The sequence below is a fragment of the Talpa europaea genome (assembly GCF_964194135.1).
Source record: "Talpa europaea genome assembly, chromosome: 4".
In the NCBI taxonomy this organism is placed as follows: Eukaryota; Metazoa; Chordata; class Mammalia; order Eulipotyphla; family Talpidae; genus Talpa; species Talpa europaea.
Genome location: NC_140070.1, coordinates 116,749,492 through 116,763,923, shown reverse-complemented (window position 1 = coordinate 116,763,923; position 14,432 = coordinate 116,749,492). Strand labels below are relative to the sequence as shown.

At 36.2% G+C, this 14,432-nt stretch overlaps 1 protein-coding gene across 2 annotated transcripts in view; it reads left to right on the top strand.

The window, feature by feature from the left end:
* The window catches only part of YEATS2 (YEATS domain containing 2), a gene marked incomplete at both ends in the record, with an annotated part of 70,811 nt that overhangs the window by 25,294 nt on the left and 31,085 nt on the right, over positions 1 to 14,432 (top strand). Inside the window, 7 exons of one of the 2 annotated variants that reach the window (XM_084232216.1) lie at positions 150 to 194; positions 2,848 to 3,028; positions 4,031 to 4,270; positions 5,688 to 5,846; positions 7,579 to 7,682; positions 9,727 to 9,834; positions 10,309 to 10,491. In XM_084232216.1, the coding sequence (XP_084088342.1) occupies positions 150 to 194; positions 2,848 to 3,028; positions 4,031 to 4,270; positions 5,688 to 5,846; positions 7,579 to 7,682; positions 9,727 to 9,834; positions 10,309 to 10,491 (1,020 nt within the window). Of the gene's footprint in view, positions 1 to 149; positions 195 to 2,847; positions 3,029 to 4,027; positions 4,271 to 5,687; positions 5,847 to 7,578; positions 7,683 to 9,726; positions 9,835 to 10,308; positions 10,492 to 14,432 lie in introns of both variants that reach the window. The other variant, XM_084232215.1, reaches the window with a different exon arrangement.

The following is a 14,432-nucleotide window of genomic DNA, read 5'->3' as shown; positions in this document are numbered from 1 at the left end:
TGAAGTGATGAATTGATAGTTCACATTTGGAAAAAACAGATACTATGTTATGAAGACTTGTAGAGAAAGGGGTGTTAGATAAGGTTGTAGCCTAAGTTTTCTAAGTAGACATTGTGAAACTTACCACTTTTCCTTTTGTCTTTCAATAGCTGGATAGAACTTACACTGGCTTGCAAACTCTTGGAGCAGAAACGGTAGGTTTTTTTCCTATTATTTGGGAACAAGTAGAATGAAAATTGATCTTCATTTTTAATTAGGAAGGGGAAAAAATGCTAAAATTTTTTAGAAGTTTATCTGCACGATTTTTTTTAAGAATTGTGATAAAGTATACATAATATTTGGCACCTTAACTATTTTTAAGTATATAGTTAAGTGTATTAAATATATTTTCGTTTGTGTAGCCATTGCTACCATCTATGTCTAGAATTCTTTTCATATTAGAAAACCAAGATTCTATACTTTAACAATAAATAACTCTATTCATATCTGCATTCTTACAAATTTGACTCCTCTAAGTACCATGTAAGTGGAATCACAGTGTTTGTCTCCTTGTGACCGGCATATATTTCACTTAGTATAATGCTGTCAAGGTTTATCAGTGTTGTAGCATGCATCAGGATTTCCTTCCTTAAAAGGCTGAATAATATTCTGTTGCATATATTTATCACATTTTGTTTGTTTATCCATCAGTGAGTACTTGAGTTGCTTACATCTTTTGACTTGTGTAAATAATAATGCTCACATCATAGTTGTGCAAATATCTGTTTGAATTCCAGATTTTAGTTCTTTGGGTATATCGCCAGAAGTGGAATTTATAAATCATGTGTTTTTTTTTTTTAATTTTGAGAAGCCGTCACATAACCGCTGAACCATTTTTACATTCCTGTCAGTGGTGCACAAGAGTTCCAATGCCAGGCGCCTCCCAGGTGGCCTAGGGTTAAGTCTTAGCTCTATCACCAATATGGCCTGAGTTCGAAAACCAGACAGGGAGCTAACCCACATATGGCACAGCAGACCTCTACTTTCTTGTCTGCTACTCCCCTCAGCAGTGAATTTCAATCAATCTGCCTGTTCTGCTCCCCACTCTGTCTCTGGTGAATCCTCCCACCCCAACACCTCTGGCCTACACCTTAGTTCTTCTATGCAAAAATTAAAACAATTAAAAAAAAAAAAAACCTTTAAAAAAAAAGTTCCAGTGTCTCTACATCTTTGCCAAACACTCGTCACCTTGTTTTGTTTTGTTTTTTTGTTTTTGTTTTTTTTTTTTCTGATAAGAGCCAGCCTAATGAGTGTGGTGGTTTGGGTTTACATTTCCCTAGTGGTTATTGATGCTGAGCATCTTGTCATTTGTATATCTTCTTTGGAGCAATCAATGTCTGTTTGAATCATTTGCCCATTTTTAAATTGGGTTGTGTGGGGTTTTTGGTTGAGTTATAGTTCTTTCTGTTTTCTCTTTATTAATCCCTTATCAGAGATACTATGAGCAAATTATTTTCTCCCATTTTGTGCCTTGCCTTTTTACTCTGTTGATTGTGTTCTGAGGCACAGAAGTTTTAATTTTTGATGTAGTCCAATATATCTATTTTTTCCTTTTGTAGCCTGTGCTTTTAGTGTCATATCTAAGAAATCATTGCTGAATCCTGAGTCATGAAGCTTTGCCCTATATCTTCTTCTATGAGTTGTATTGTTTTAGTCTTGGGTTTAGGTCTTTGATTCATTTTGAAAAGTTAAAATTCGTATATGGTATATGGTAATGGTCCAACTTCATTCTAATGCAAGTGGATATCTAGTTTTCCAGCACCATTTGTTGAACAAACTGTCCTATTCCCATTGAATGGTCTTAGCACCTTTTTCAAAATTAATTTGACCATATATATGAGGACACATGCATTCTGTTCCAGTGGTCTATATTTCTTGGTGCTTCTATCACACAGTTTTGACTACTATAGCTTTGTAATAAGGTTTTGAAACCAGAAAGTGTGAGTCTTTCAACTTTGATGTTCCTCCCCACCCCTTTTTTTAGGGGGGGTGTATTGATATATCAGCATTAGTCATTCTTATTAGAATTAGTTAAACTTTATTTGGAGAAATATGATTATACTGTAACTATTAAAGTTATTTATTAAACATATACAATATGCTAGACATTGGTCCAAGTGTTGGGGATAATAAATGAATAAAATTGGGCCTCCCCTGGTGGCACAGGTGGTTGAGCGCCACGCTGTGAAGCTGTCCGCAGCCTCTGCAGCACTGGTTCCATCCCCGCTGGTTAGCAAGGGCCCCACATGGCACGACAGACCTTTCCTCTTGCTCCCGCTGCTCCCCTCAGCAGTGTATTTCATCAGTCTGCCTGTTCTGTTCCCTGCTCTGTCTCTGGTGAATCCTCTCACCCTCCCACACATATGGACTGTACCCTGGTTCTTGTATAAATAAATAAATAAATCTTTAAAAAAATAAATGAATGAATAAAATCATTACTATACTTAAAGAGTTCATTTCTTGGTTGTGTTGAGAATGAAAAGAAAGATGAACGGTAAATATAAAAGAAAAAAAGGTAATTTCTGTTATAGATAAGAAAGGGGCAGTCAGGCAAAGATTTGAAGTAATGTTCTAAGGTATAGAAGTAGCAAATGAAAAGATCCCAAATTTGTATTGAGTTATCTATTAAGCCAGACTAGATTCCAATTCTTGGATAATTTCTTTAGATTTTGAGATTGAAGTTGCCTTTGGAGAATGATTAGAAATAATTTGTCACATCCCTTAGAGTACCCCATTCTTAGACAGCTTTTAGGCTTTCTCTGACATCAATGATGGATTCATGAGCCCAATTGTTGCCTGGTTGTGTAGGTAGTGGATGTTGAGCTCCACCGGCATTCTCTTGGAGAAGACTCCGTTTATCCTCAGTCCTCTGAGTCAGACATTTCTGATGCCCCGCCATCTTTGCCTTTAACCATTCCAGCACCAGTGAAAGCCTCCTCACCAATAAAGCAGTCACATGAGCCAGTACCTGATACCTCTGTAGAGAAAGGTAATATCCTTTTCCTTGTATGGAAATGCAATTTTTTTTATGGAGGTACGCCATAAAAAATGGAGGCATTCCTTTCTCCCATTTTTATAATATGATACTGAGCTGCTTCCTTCAGAGATTTAGATTATATGGAAAGCAAAGTTTGCTTAAGTAGGCATGTTGCTTCTGCTGCACAGTCCTATTATGAAAATAATCAAATCCTTACTTTTATCAGAAAAAAGGTTTTCTTAAAGTCCTGACATTTTATAGAAAGAAAACTTAGTAAGAGTCATTTTTCTTTTTTTTAATGATCGTAATGGTTTTTTACAGTTTACAGGAAGGTTTTCCTAGTTCAATCCTTAAATGTATGAATGAGAAGTTGAATATTACCTAGTCTTATTTAAAATACAATCTAAGATTCATCATCAACACATTATTTGACTATGGCATGTTTTCCATTCAATAAATATACAAGTATAAAATCAGTCTTATATACTTGTAGGTATATAAGATGCAAAACCAATTCTGACTTGTATTAATTTTATATGAGTACCATATAATGTGTTGTTAATATCTTAGTTCTTTTAAAAGTCTCAGCTTTATTCCTCTATAAATTTCAATTGCATCTTCTTTATGGACATCTAATAAGATAGGACATCACTAGAGTAAGTGAATGGTATCTTTTGAGGGTCTTCCTTCTTTAAACAGTTTTTCAGTTCATCTATAAAAATGGGAGAGTGTAAGGAACTTGTATACCTTTTAATACTTGGTTAATAGTTTTATGATCTCTAATTTTCTGAAAGAAACATTTTGATAAAATAGGATTCTAGGCATATTTATATTTCACCACCAAAAATCTATAAAGGAGTAAAAACTACTGTCAATTGTATTTATTTTGTTACTAGTAAATGGTTTAAATGGTTGAGAAATGATAAGGGATTTTCATTCTTTTCCCACAATGATGAGATTTTATTATTTCAAAGTCATTAATGAATTATCATTTGGCCATTTCATTTCAAGCAGGATTCCCAGCCAACACTGAAGCTGAGAGACATACTACATTTTATTCATTACCATCTTCATTGGAAAGAACACCCACCAAAATAACAGCATCCCAGAAAGTTACCTTTTGTTCTCATGGCAATTCAGCTTTTCAGCCAATAGCATCAAGCTGCAAAATTGTGCCACAAAGTCAGGTTCCTAATCCCGAGTCACCTGGAAAGTCCTTCCAGCCTATCACCATGAGCTGCAAGATTGTTTCAGGTATGATTATGTCTGTGAAGTTGTGTGTAAAAATTGCTGGCTGACGAAATTGCAGTGTGCTTTTTATTCCTCCTTAGCAGAATTTGTTTTGTTTTGCTTTTTTTTTTTTTCATTTAAAAAGATATCAGTATTGGTTAACAAAGCAAAGCTGTCACAAAACAAAAACAAAAGTCATTCATATAGAAGCAGTTTTTGAGTAAAGGAGGAAATGAAGTTCAAAGTGGTCAATTTGTGTCACCTAAATCAACACAGGTAAAATTCCTAAAGTAGAAATTAAGTTTTGGGATTTTATATGAAAACCAGTGTGACTAACAATAGAACAAATTCAGAGGCCTTTTGTTTTGGAGTTAGGTTTCAAGTGTTGGAATTGTTTTGGGAATAAAATCCCTTTTATACTCTTAACCTACACTAAGAAATTATTCCCTTTTGTTGTAGGTAGTTCTGAACCTTCATTTTCAGTTTGAATTGCCCATTTCCTCACCAACAGTTTTGTGTTTATGTTGGGTATACTTTTATTAAAAATATACTTTCTGGTTTTGGCTGTACTACCTCAAAAAAGACATAAAAGACCATCAATAAGTGGCAAGGGGAGGTTTATATGCAAAACTTAGTAAAGTATTGGGGGAAGTCTTTGATGCTAAAAGTAGACAGTTAAGCAGAAATAGGACCCAGGTGTCTGAAGTTGATAAAAGATGAAGAATGTGTACTTTTACCTACCAGTTAGAAGAGTTTTGGAACTTACCATTTCAGAGGTGGAATAGGCTGAATGTATAAATTGATTTGATATTTATAGAGAAATTTGTGGATGACAGATTTGATCAATAAGACAGTTGATGTTTAATGATACATTGGTAACTCTCTGAGAGTAGTATGTAGGAATGTGAGCCTCTGGATAGTGGCTGACATAGTTCTGATAGACTTTGGTTGTGCTAGGTGAATTCCATATTTTTCTATTAGAAATTCATTTCAAATCAAGACTCCTGGTTCCTGAGTCTGGTCATTTACTAGTGTTCCTCCCTAATTTTAGTGTCTATGGACGTACTAGTGTTATAACTCCTGCCTTAATTGTTAGATTTATTATCTAGGGAATCAGATGTTTCATTAATGATGTAAAGCCCTGCTTTTTGAAATTTCATGTGTCCATTGAAGGATCTTGTTAAAATGCAGATTTATGTTCAGTGGATCTGGGGTGACATCTCAGAATCTGTTGTTTACCAAGCTCCCCAGTGGTGCTGATGCAAATGCTGCTTGTCAGGGGATAAGGGAGTCCCTGTCCTAGCTGCACTGCTGTACTGCTCACACCTGAAACACCCAGTCCTGCTCTCTGTCCTGGTGTCCTGCCGTTCTTTTTCTTCAGCGTCGTCTTGACAGATTGAATCTATCTTATTTCTCTTTTCTCCTTTTTTAATTAATAAAGGTTCCCCTATATCAACTCCAAGTCCATCACCATTGCCTCGAACCCCAACTTCCACCCCAGTCCATGTGAAGCAAGCCACTACCAGCTCCGTTATTAATAATCCTTATGTCATTATGGACAAGCCTGGACAGGTTATTGGCGCTACTGCTCCCACTACAGGTGTGTACTTGATGATCAACATTTATGCAATCCAAAAGATGTTATCTTTTTAAAATATGAAATCCTAGCATTTTGTAGTAGACATGTAGGGGGAAATGAATTCTTTATCCATGAACAAGAGGAGGGAATATGTAAGAATAACCTCGGTGCTGTTTCTCTGAGGGAGGATTTATTCTTCGTAAAAGTTGAGATTTTAGGAATTTACTTTTTTATTTTAATGTATAAAGATTAAAAGTGAGTCATTATTTTCTTTTTTAAAAAACTTGATTTTACCTTCATTTGAAATGCATTCTTATGGGATATGTTAGCAATGTGTTTAATTTTCCAAATTAAACTTTAGGGCCAGAATAGCTTTGTGAGCAATTTATACGTCTCCTCAGTCAAATAAAAAGTGATCTTTTCTGTAAATAAATACAATAAATTTTATGTGTGGGAGGAAAATATCCATGCAGTTAAAAAATACTGCTTTGCTAGAAAGAATAAGTCTTTTGGGGGGGCCTCCCAGGTGGTACTTCATAGCACCGCACTATGAAGCAATCCGTAGCCTCTGCAGCATGAGTTCGATCCCCGGCCAGCCAGGGAGCAACCCACATGGTGCAGCAGACCTCTCCTGTCTATCCTGCTGCTCCCCTCAGCAGTGTATTTCAGTCAGTCTGCCTGTTCCCCACTCTGTCTCTGGTGAATCCTCTCACCCCCTACACCTCTAACCCTAACCCTAACCCTGTACCTCAGCTCTTGTATGCGTAAATAAATCAATCTTAAAAAAAAAAAAAAAGTCTTTTGGGCCTCCCTGGTGTCACAGGGGTTAAAGTCTCAGCACTATTAAGCTATCGCCAGCCACTGCGACCTGTGTTCAATCCCCAGCCAGGGAGCTGACCCACCATACTCATAACTGCAGAGTACTTTTAGGTTTGTTGTTCCACTAAGATTATTTTATTTATTCCCTCTCTAAGCACATGCTACTTTAGTGTAGACTTCTCTCACTTGTAATTTAGAGAACTAGCGAGAAGAAATGACAGATGACTTTAAGGTAATTAGATTAATTTTTAAGGCACATTAATTTATTTTGGATCTTTCCAAGTAGTTTTTGGGAAAAATTATATACTTTAACGATGATTAAAAATGGAAATTTCCTTTAAAATGCTGCTTTCAGAGATTACCTAATAGAATAGCATTTTAGATAGATTTAAGGATGCCATATAGATGTCTTTTGAGTTTTAAGAATCAGCCAAATGTCTTTGTGGACTAGCTTAGTAAATGGGGTATTTGATCAAATATTGTTTTTGGTCTTGACTTACTATAGGTAGGGTGGTTTACTTTTATCAGACCCTAAAGGCAGTTAGTAGTGTACAGTATAAGATGTCTGATGTAGACAGCATTTTAGAATGGATGTAACCTTCTAGTGAAAGTACTTTGGAGGCGCTAGCATTCATTTGAATGCATACTTTCTTGGCACATTGTTCAATAACCAATCCCATTATTTTAGTATCTCTTTTGATTTAATTAGCTGAGTTTATAGTGTTTACTTACTAATTTATTCTTCTGTATTTCCTTACTAGCTTCGTCTCTTTTCAGGTTAATAAAATGGTCAGCTTCTGAATCTTTGACTTTTTTTTTCTATAATAATTTCAGGGTTATGAAGTTTTCAACCCTTAAAAATGAAAAATGCTTTAGAATTCCATTTTATAAGTTTTATTTTGTATTTTATTTTTAAATTTGTCTTGCTCATTAGGAAGTCCTACAAACAAACTCTCCACTGCCTCTCAGGCCTCCCAAGGAACAGGTTCCCCTATTCCTAAAATTCATGGAAGTAGTTTTGTAACATCTACTGTCAAGGTAAGGTTTGCATTATTGTGCTTTGCTAGTTTCTAAAGACTGTTCAAGCTCAGTAAGAATTTGTAAGTTGACAATGCAAGTTTCATAAAGTATAATCTTCAAGCTAACAAGTACATATAAGATCTAGCCCAGACTTCCTACCTTACCCTTGATTTCTGCCTAATGTAGATAATGCTCCTTAACATTTCTATCAGTCTCCCAGAATCTATTTGAAAACTCACTGTTATAAGGAGATGGCTCTTTTGTTGAATAGTTTTGTTATAAATTTTACCTTAAAAACAATTCATATGGCAATACATCCTTTTTTGCCTACATTTGCACCCAAAGAAGTAAATGTATTTTCTTTTCCACATTTAGTTACTTGAAACTATCAGCCATTTAGTTACTTGAAAGTAATTCTTATCTCATCACAATGTTGTTGGGGTTTTTGTTTTTCCTCCTGTAAGGTAAGAAATCCTTTGAAATTTAGAACTCCAAGGTGATCTGACTTGTTCAGATTAGAGTGCTAGATATCCTTTTCACTATTCGGCAGAGATGATCTCTACTGTTTGGTTTGTTATTTGGTGTATTTTATACTATCATGACTGTCTTATGACAAACTTTTGCGGTATAAACCGAAAACTCATGAAATTTCAAAGATCATCTCTTCTGTGATGAGTGCTTACAATAGCATTTCCTATATTTAAGCACTTAGTAGTGGTAAGTTTCCTGATCAAAAGCAAGCTTTGTCTCTAAATTTAGTGCAATATGTATGCACACTGTATTATGTGAAAGACTGACTTGTAATAAGTCCCTGAAGGTCTTAATTCTGTTTACTTAAGCAGTGTTCTTAACTTTGTTTCTTGCCCCTAACAACAATTTATGGCAAATTTCCTCTCAGATTTGCATTTTGTATTTGAAAATGAGAGATAAGCAGTAATAATTCTAAATATTGACCTTTGGTATCTTTGTATTTTTAATTTCTTTTTGTTTTGTTTTTTAAATCTATCTTGAGAATTTTCCTCTGTAACCTGGAATATTTATTCAGCAAAACATGTTTTGAATACTGGTTGGTTTGTTTTAGTTGGTTTGTTTTTGCTTGTTTTAGTGCCCAATATTTTATTTTACTTTTATTTATTTTTCATTTTCTTATAATGTTGTTCATTTTTGTACATATTTGATTTCTCCCTTCAGGTGTAGTCCCCCTAAATACCTACCACCACATCACCTGTGAACCATCACCATGGTCCCTTGTGCTTGTACCACCCCTGTTTTGATCTTATCTCTACCCCTCCCCTGCTGTAAACCTCAGATCTAAAGTTGCCTACAAGTTTTGTCTTTTTTTTTTAACCCTTTGTTTGATTTCCCTGTATTTCCCCTATAAGTGAAACCGTCTGATTTTTTTCCTTTTTCTTTCTGACTTATTTCACTGAGAATAATTCCTTCCAGTGCATGCAAATGGCATGAGTTTATCTTTTTTGATTGCTTAGTAGTGTTCCATTCTGTAAGCAGTGTTCATCTTCTTGATCCAGTGATCTGTTTTGGGGCATTTAGGTTGTTTCCATATATTAGCTATTGTAGGTAGTGCTGCAATAAACATACCAGTGCACATTTATGTTTAAACATCATTAAAGAGGTGTGTACTAAAACACAATAACTGCCTATTTCATTTACTTATTTATTAAGTGCCTAGGCTCTAGGAATATAAAACAAATAAGATACAGTACCTACCCTGTCGTAGCTTTTCATCTGGCAGTGTAGACATGCAAACCAGTGAGTCAACTAGATATTAGAGATAGGATGATAGGAGTCTTTCCAGCATACGGTGGGATAAGGAGAAGTAGGTCCTTCCCAAGCTACAACTTTTGCTTGCATTTTGTTTTTAAACATTAAAATGAAGGTATGATTTGGACAACCCCAAAGAGTTTTGGGCTTTTTTGTTTTGGTTTGGTTTTATGGTTATTTATGTTGCTGAGAATGTCACAAGTTTATACTCAATATAAGTGACTAGACTGCCTGAAGTCACTCATCTTATACTAATTGTATAATATCTTTTTTATTATAGCAGGAGGATTCTCTGTTTGCATCTATGCCACCTCTTTGCCCAATTGGGAGTCATCCTAAGGTTCAGAGTCCCAAACCTATAACTGGAGGACTTGGAGCTTTCACAAAAGTGAGTTTTTATTAGGGGATTACTACAATAGTCAATATGGTATTGTTATATAACTTTTTTTGTAGTGTCACGTAGTTGATTGAACTATCCCCTGATATGTAACTTTTCAGTATATTCAAGTTCTAAAACTAGATCCTACTTCAGAGACATGCTTTTATTTATTTAGTGGTATCTTGTAGGGCAGCCCTTGGAGTCCCACAAGACGGAGACTTCAGAGAACACAAATGTGTTTGTTGCTCTTTGTACCACCTTAGTCACATGTCCAGGTCGAGCTTACAGATAAACAGGGTCAAAATCAGATCTTACGTTTTGGTCCCGTTAATAGATGTTTTGGGGTGTATTTTGCTTTCCCCATTCTGGTGGAATCATTCCTTGCAGACCAAGTTTCACTAATTCCTGCAAACAAAAGATTCAGATGTTGATAGTTTTTTTCATGGGGTATTTATTCAGAGTCATTATCATGTTTGTTGCAAGGTAATCATCAAACAGGAGCCTGGCGAAACTTCTCACATACCCACAACAGGAGCTGCCAGCCAGTCACCACTCCCTCAGTATGTGGCTGTAAAAGGAGGTCACATGATAGCTGTATCCCCTCAAAAACAGGTCATAACTGCTGGAGAAGGAACTGCCCAGTCACCAAAGATTCAGCCATCTAAGGTTTGTGTTGGGTAGAGATGGGAAGATCAACATGTAAATGAATACATTTGTCTAAATAATTGACAAGTGCTGACAAGACTCAGGGTGACATGGTTGCTGGTCCCAGAGATGTCTATAAATTAAAGCCCTTTTGGAAGAGCAGGTCAGTTGATATAAAATTACCATTTGTCCTTGCAGTAATCTTTGACAAGAGCAGGGACATGTAATGGCAAATCCACAGACAGTCAAAGAGGCAGCAGGATGTTATGTTATCTTATCTCTCTGGCAGTAAATGTGACTGACTTCATGGACACAACTTTCCACTTGATTCAAGTTGGGTAGACTTGAGGTCTTCTGTTTCACTTGTTATTTCTGGTAGAAGAGTGCTGTGGTTTACACCTCTTGATATCCAGGCTTGTGATCTGTTTAATGATTCTTGGGTCTTCAAAGTTTATTTTCTTTTTGTTAGTAAGTGTGGGGAATTAATGTATTGGGAAAACTGTAAAATGGCACATAGCCCTGTGTTTTCCTGTATCAATTCAGTACTTATAAGTGCCTGTGTATGCCATGTTCTTATTTATACATTATTTATAATCTTCAAACAGCCTTTCATAGTGAGAACTTAAGTAGCTTCCTTGAGAGCATGCAGCTAATACGTGACGTGAACTTTCATAGTGAGAACTTAAGTAGCTTCCTTGAGAGCATGTAGCTAATACGTGACGTGAACCCAGGTCTACTAACTCTAAAACTCTCTGTTCTAGAAATATTTATGTTATGAGCCTTTGTCTATAACTCAGGCATGCTTTTATAACATCCAGTTAAATGATCTTACTTTTTTGGACAGATATATTCTAAAACTATTAAGAATATTATATAAGGTGTTTTTCGACTTAAAAATTAGCCTGAGAGAGTGCATTGTTATAAGAGAATTAATATAAAAATAGAAAAGGGATTTAGATATTGTGATTAATCTAGATAATTACATAATGATTGAGATAAAAATTCATATATTATGGATGATTTTGCCATCTGTAAGAGTTCATTGACGACTTTCCCAAACTTATCTGCTCATAGGAATCGTGATTTAAAATATAAAACTGCCGGGCCTCCCTGGTAGTGCAAGGGATTAAGATGTAACTATGAAGCTATCCACAGCCACTGCAGCACGAGTTCACTTCCCGCCCAGGGAGCTACCCATATGGCGCAGCAGGCCTCTCCTGACTCACCTGCTGCACCCCTCAGCAGTGTATTTCAGTCAATCCACCTGTTCTGTTCCCCACTCTGTCTCTGGTGAATCCTCTCACCCCTCATACTTCTAACCTGTACCCCAGTTCTTATATGTATAAATAAATAAATCTTTAAAGTGAAATAAAATAAAACCTGTAACTGCCTAGGCTCCCATCTCAAATTTACTGAATCATCTTGGGGGCCCTGGGAATCAGGATTTTAAACAAGCTCCCCTAGTGTCTCATGATTTGGTAAATTTAGAAACCATAGAGCTATAGCATCAAATTTGACTTTGGGACTTCCATAGCCAGAACCCCTAAGATAGGCACCCCCCACTTGCTTCCTAATGCTCCCTCTGTTGTCTGTAGTAAGCATTTTATCATTATCAGTGAGTCTTTTAGTGTCATATGACCTTCATTTTTAGACACATTCTACATGTTCCTCAATATGTTTTGCTTTGCTTAGAAGTACATACTATTGCTGATTTAGGTTTTTGCATCAATATAGCATTGCTGTTTATACTCAGAAGTTCTGTATAACTTAGTTTCCACTTTTTTCCACTTTGCATTTTGTAAATCCTCTCCTCCAGTAATGCAGAGCATTTATATCAGCTTTCTTATCATGCTGCCACCTATGTAGTGGTAATGTAAGATTAAGAGAAGTAAATGGGTTTGTGTTGGAATTCCCTGAATAAAGTTTAATGGCACCTGAACAGGGGTGACAGAAGAACTGCAGGAACTGCAGAGAAGCAGTAGAGCATGAGAAAACGCATTGCTGTTTATCCAGGAACTTCAGCACATGCTTTGGACTCAAGATAAGAAGCTGTCTGAAAGTACAAACTGTTCCTACTCAAGTGCATTCCTAGAAACTCTGCCAGAAAACAGGAGAGTGAAAAAAAAGATACTGTTTTATCTTCCATACTATTTTGCCACATTAGAAACACAGCTTATCTATTTCATAAAAGTGGGAAAATGGCACTGCTCTTGCCATCAAAAGGGACAACTGAGGAATCAGTGGGCTCATGGAGGAAAGCAGTGTATATAGTGAAAAGAGCATGAGTTTTGGAGTTAGAGCTTGTTACAAACCTCACATGTCACCCACGCATTTTTTGTGATTTGGGCAAGTTTCTCTCTGTAGACCTTGTTCTTGTTGTTTAATAAAAGGGAATAATGCCCTCTGTCTTTCAGAATTGTAGAGTTAGAAATTATAGTATATAAAGGACCCAGCTAGCACAGAGCAGTTACTCAGTAAATTTGCTACTACTCAGTAGTAGCTAATATTATGTAACTGAGGACAAATCCTTTGTATAAGTGCCTGAGTACCGTGGTAACATTTATTATTGAGAGCTAAGTTGTAAATGAATGTTTTTTAGTATGTGGAGAGGGAAATCATATGCTGAATCCTCACCTTCAGGTTGATAATGAAATAAATTCTGACTTGTGCAGGTTTTTCTTTATAGGGCACTAGGAAGGCAGAAATAGAAACATTAAGGCATGAATCAAAGTTAAGTATTTATAGCAATACAGAACAAAAGGTTTCTGTTTTATGAAGCTAGAAAGAAATTAGGAATAGAGAGAAGTACAGAATGGGAAGAGAAGAATTGGTAGTTGAATTCAGGTTCTAGGTCATGTTCTATTCTTAAAAAAGGAAAAACAGTTTAGGGTTACAGTGTCCTACTTAAGAACCTCACTTATGGTGTCCATAGACAGTTGTGCTTGGCGTTTGCCCCAGTAGATACCACACTTACAAATTCTCAGGGTTGAGGGGTTGGGGAGTTGTTAACTTTGTGAATGGCCTGCTCCTAGAAGATAAGCTCTGCTAATAAAGACTGCCCTCCCGTGGTCAGCTTTGTGATTTGGGCAAGTTTATCTCTGTAGACCTTGTTCTTGTTGTTTAATCTAATAAAAGGGAATAATGCCCTCTGTCTTTTATCTTGTGGAGATTAATGTGTGTCATATTATGGAAATTTTTTCTGTCCCAATCTGGTGACAAGAAAGTACTTCCTACTTTATCTTTATTGCCTTCAAAAGGCATATCTTTTGTATTTCTTACAGCTTTATACAAGTGTTTTTCATTTAATTTCTGCTAAGAAGCAAATGAATATGAGGATATAGAGGGAAAACAGATCTCTTTGGGAAGGAAATTTAAATATATCTAATAATATGTGTGGTGTTTAACTTTGTGAAGTTTCCTTTAAGATTTTTGCTTTTTTGGGGGGTTATTTTAGGAATATGGAAATAGATTATATATAACTTAGCTTATGTAATGGGTTATTAAATTTGATATACTTAGGAAGGAAATATGAAGATTTCTTGTCTTGGAAAAAAAAGTTCAACTATTATAAAAGATCCAAACACCAGAGCTTAAATAAGCTTATTTCCATCACACAAAAAAGGCCAGTAGGCAGTTCTGTTGTGTTGGTTCTATTAACAGATAGGGGAGAGGATCCAGGGACACCTCAGCCTGACCCCACCCCCACCAACACAAGGTAGAAAAGCTGGGCATGAACCTACCATTGTCCCCTGCTTCACCTGCTGGAAATCAGGGATGGAAAGGACACTTGAGACCTTATGGTTAGGATTGAAAAGAGGATTCCCCAGATATGAGTGAGGGCAGGCAAGGAATCAGTGTATTTTGATTACCAAAAGAGGCAAGGAGAGAGCTCCAGGGAGACTTCTGCTCCAAGGTGCCAGAGCTAGGGGTTTATATAGGTTTTAGGACTGGGGGTTGAGAAC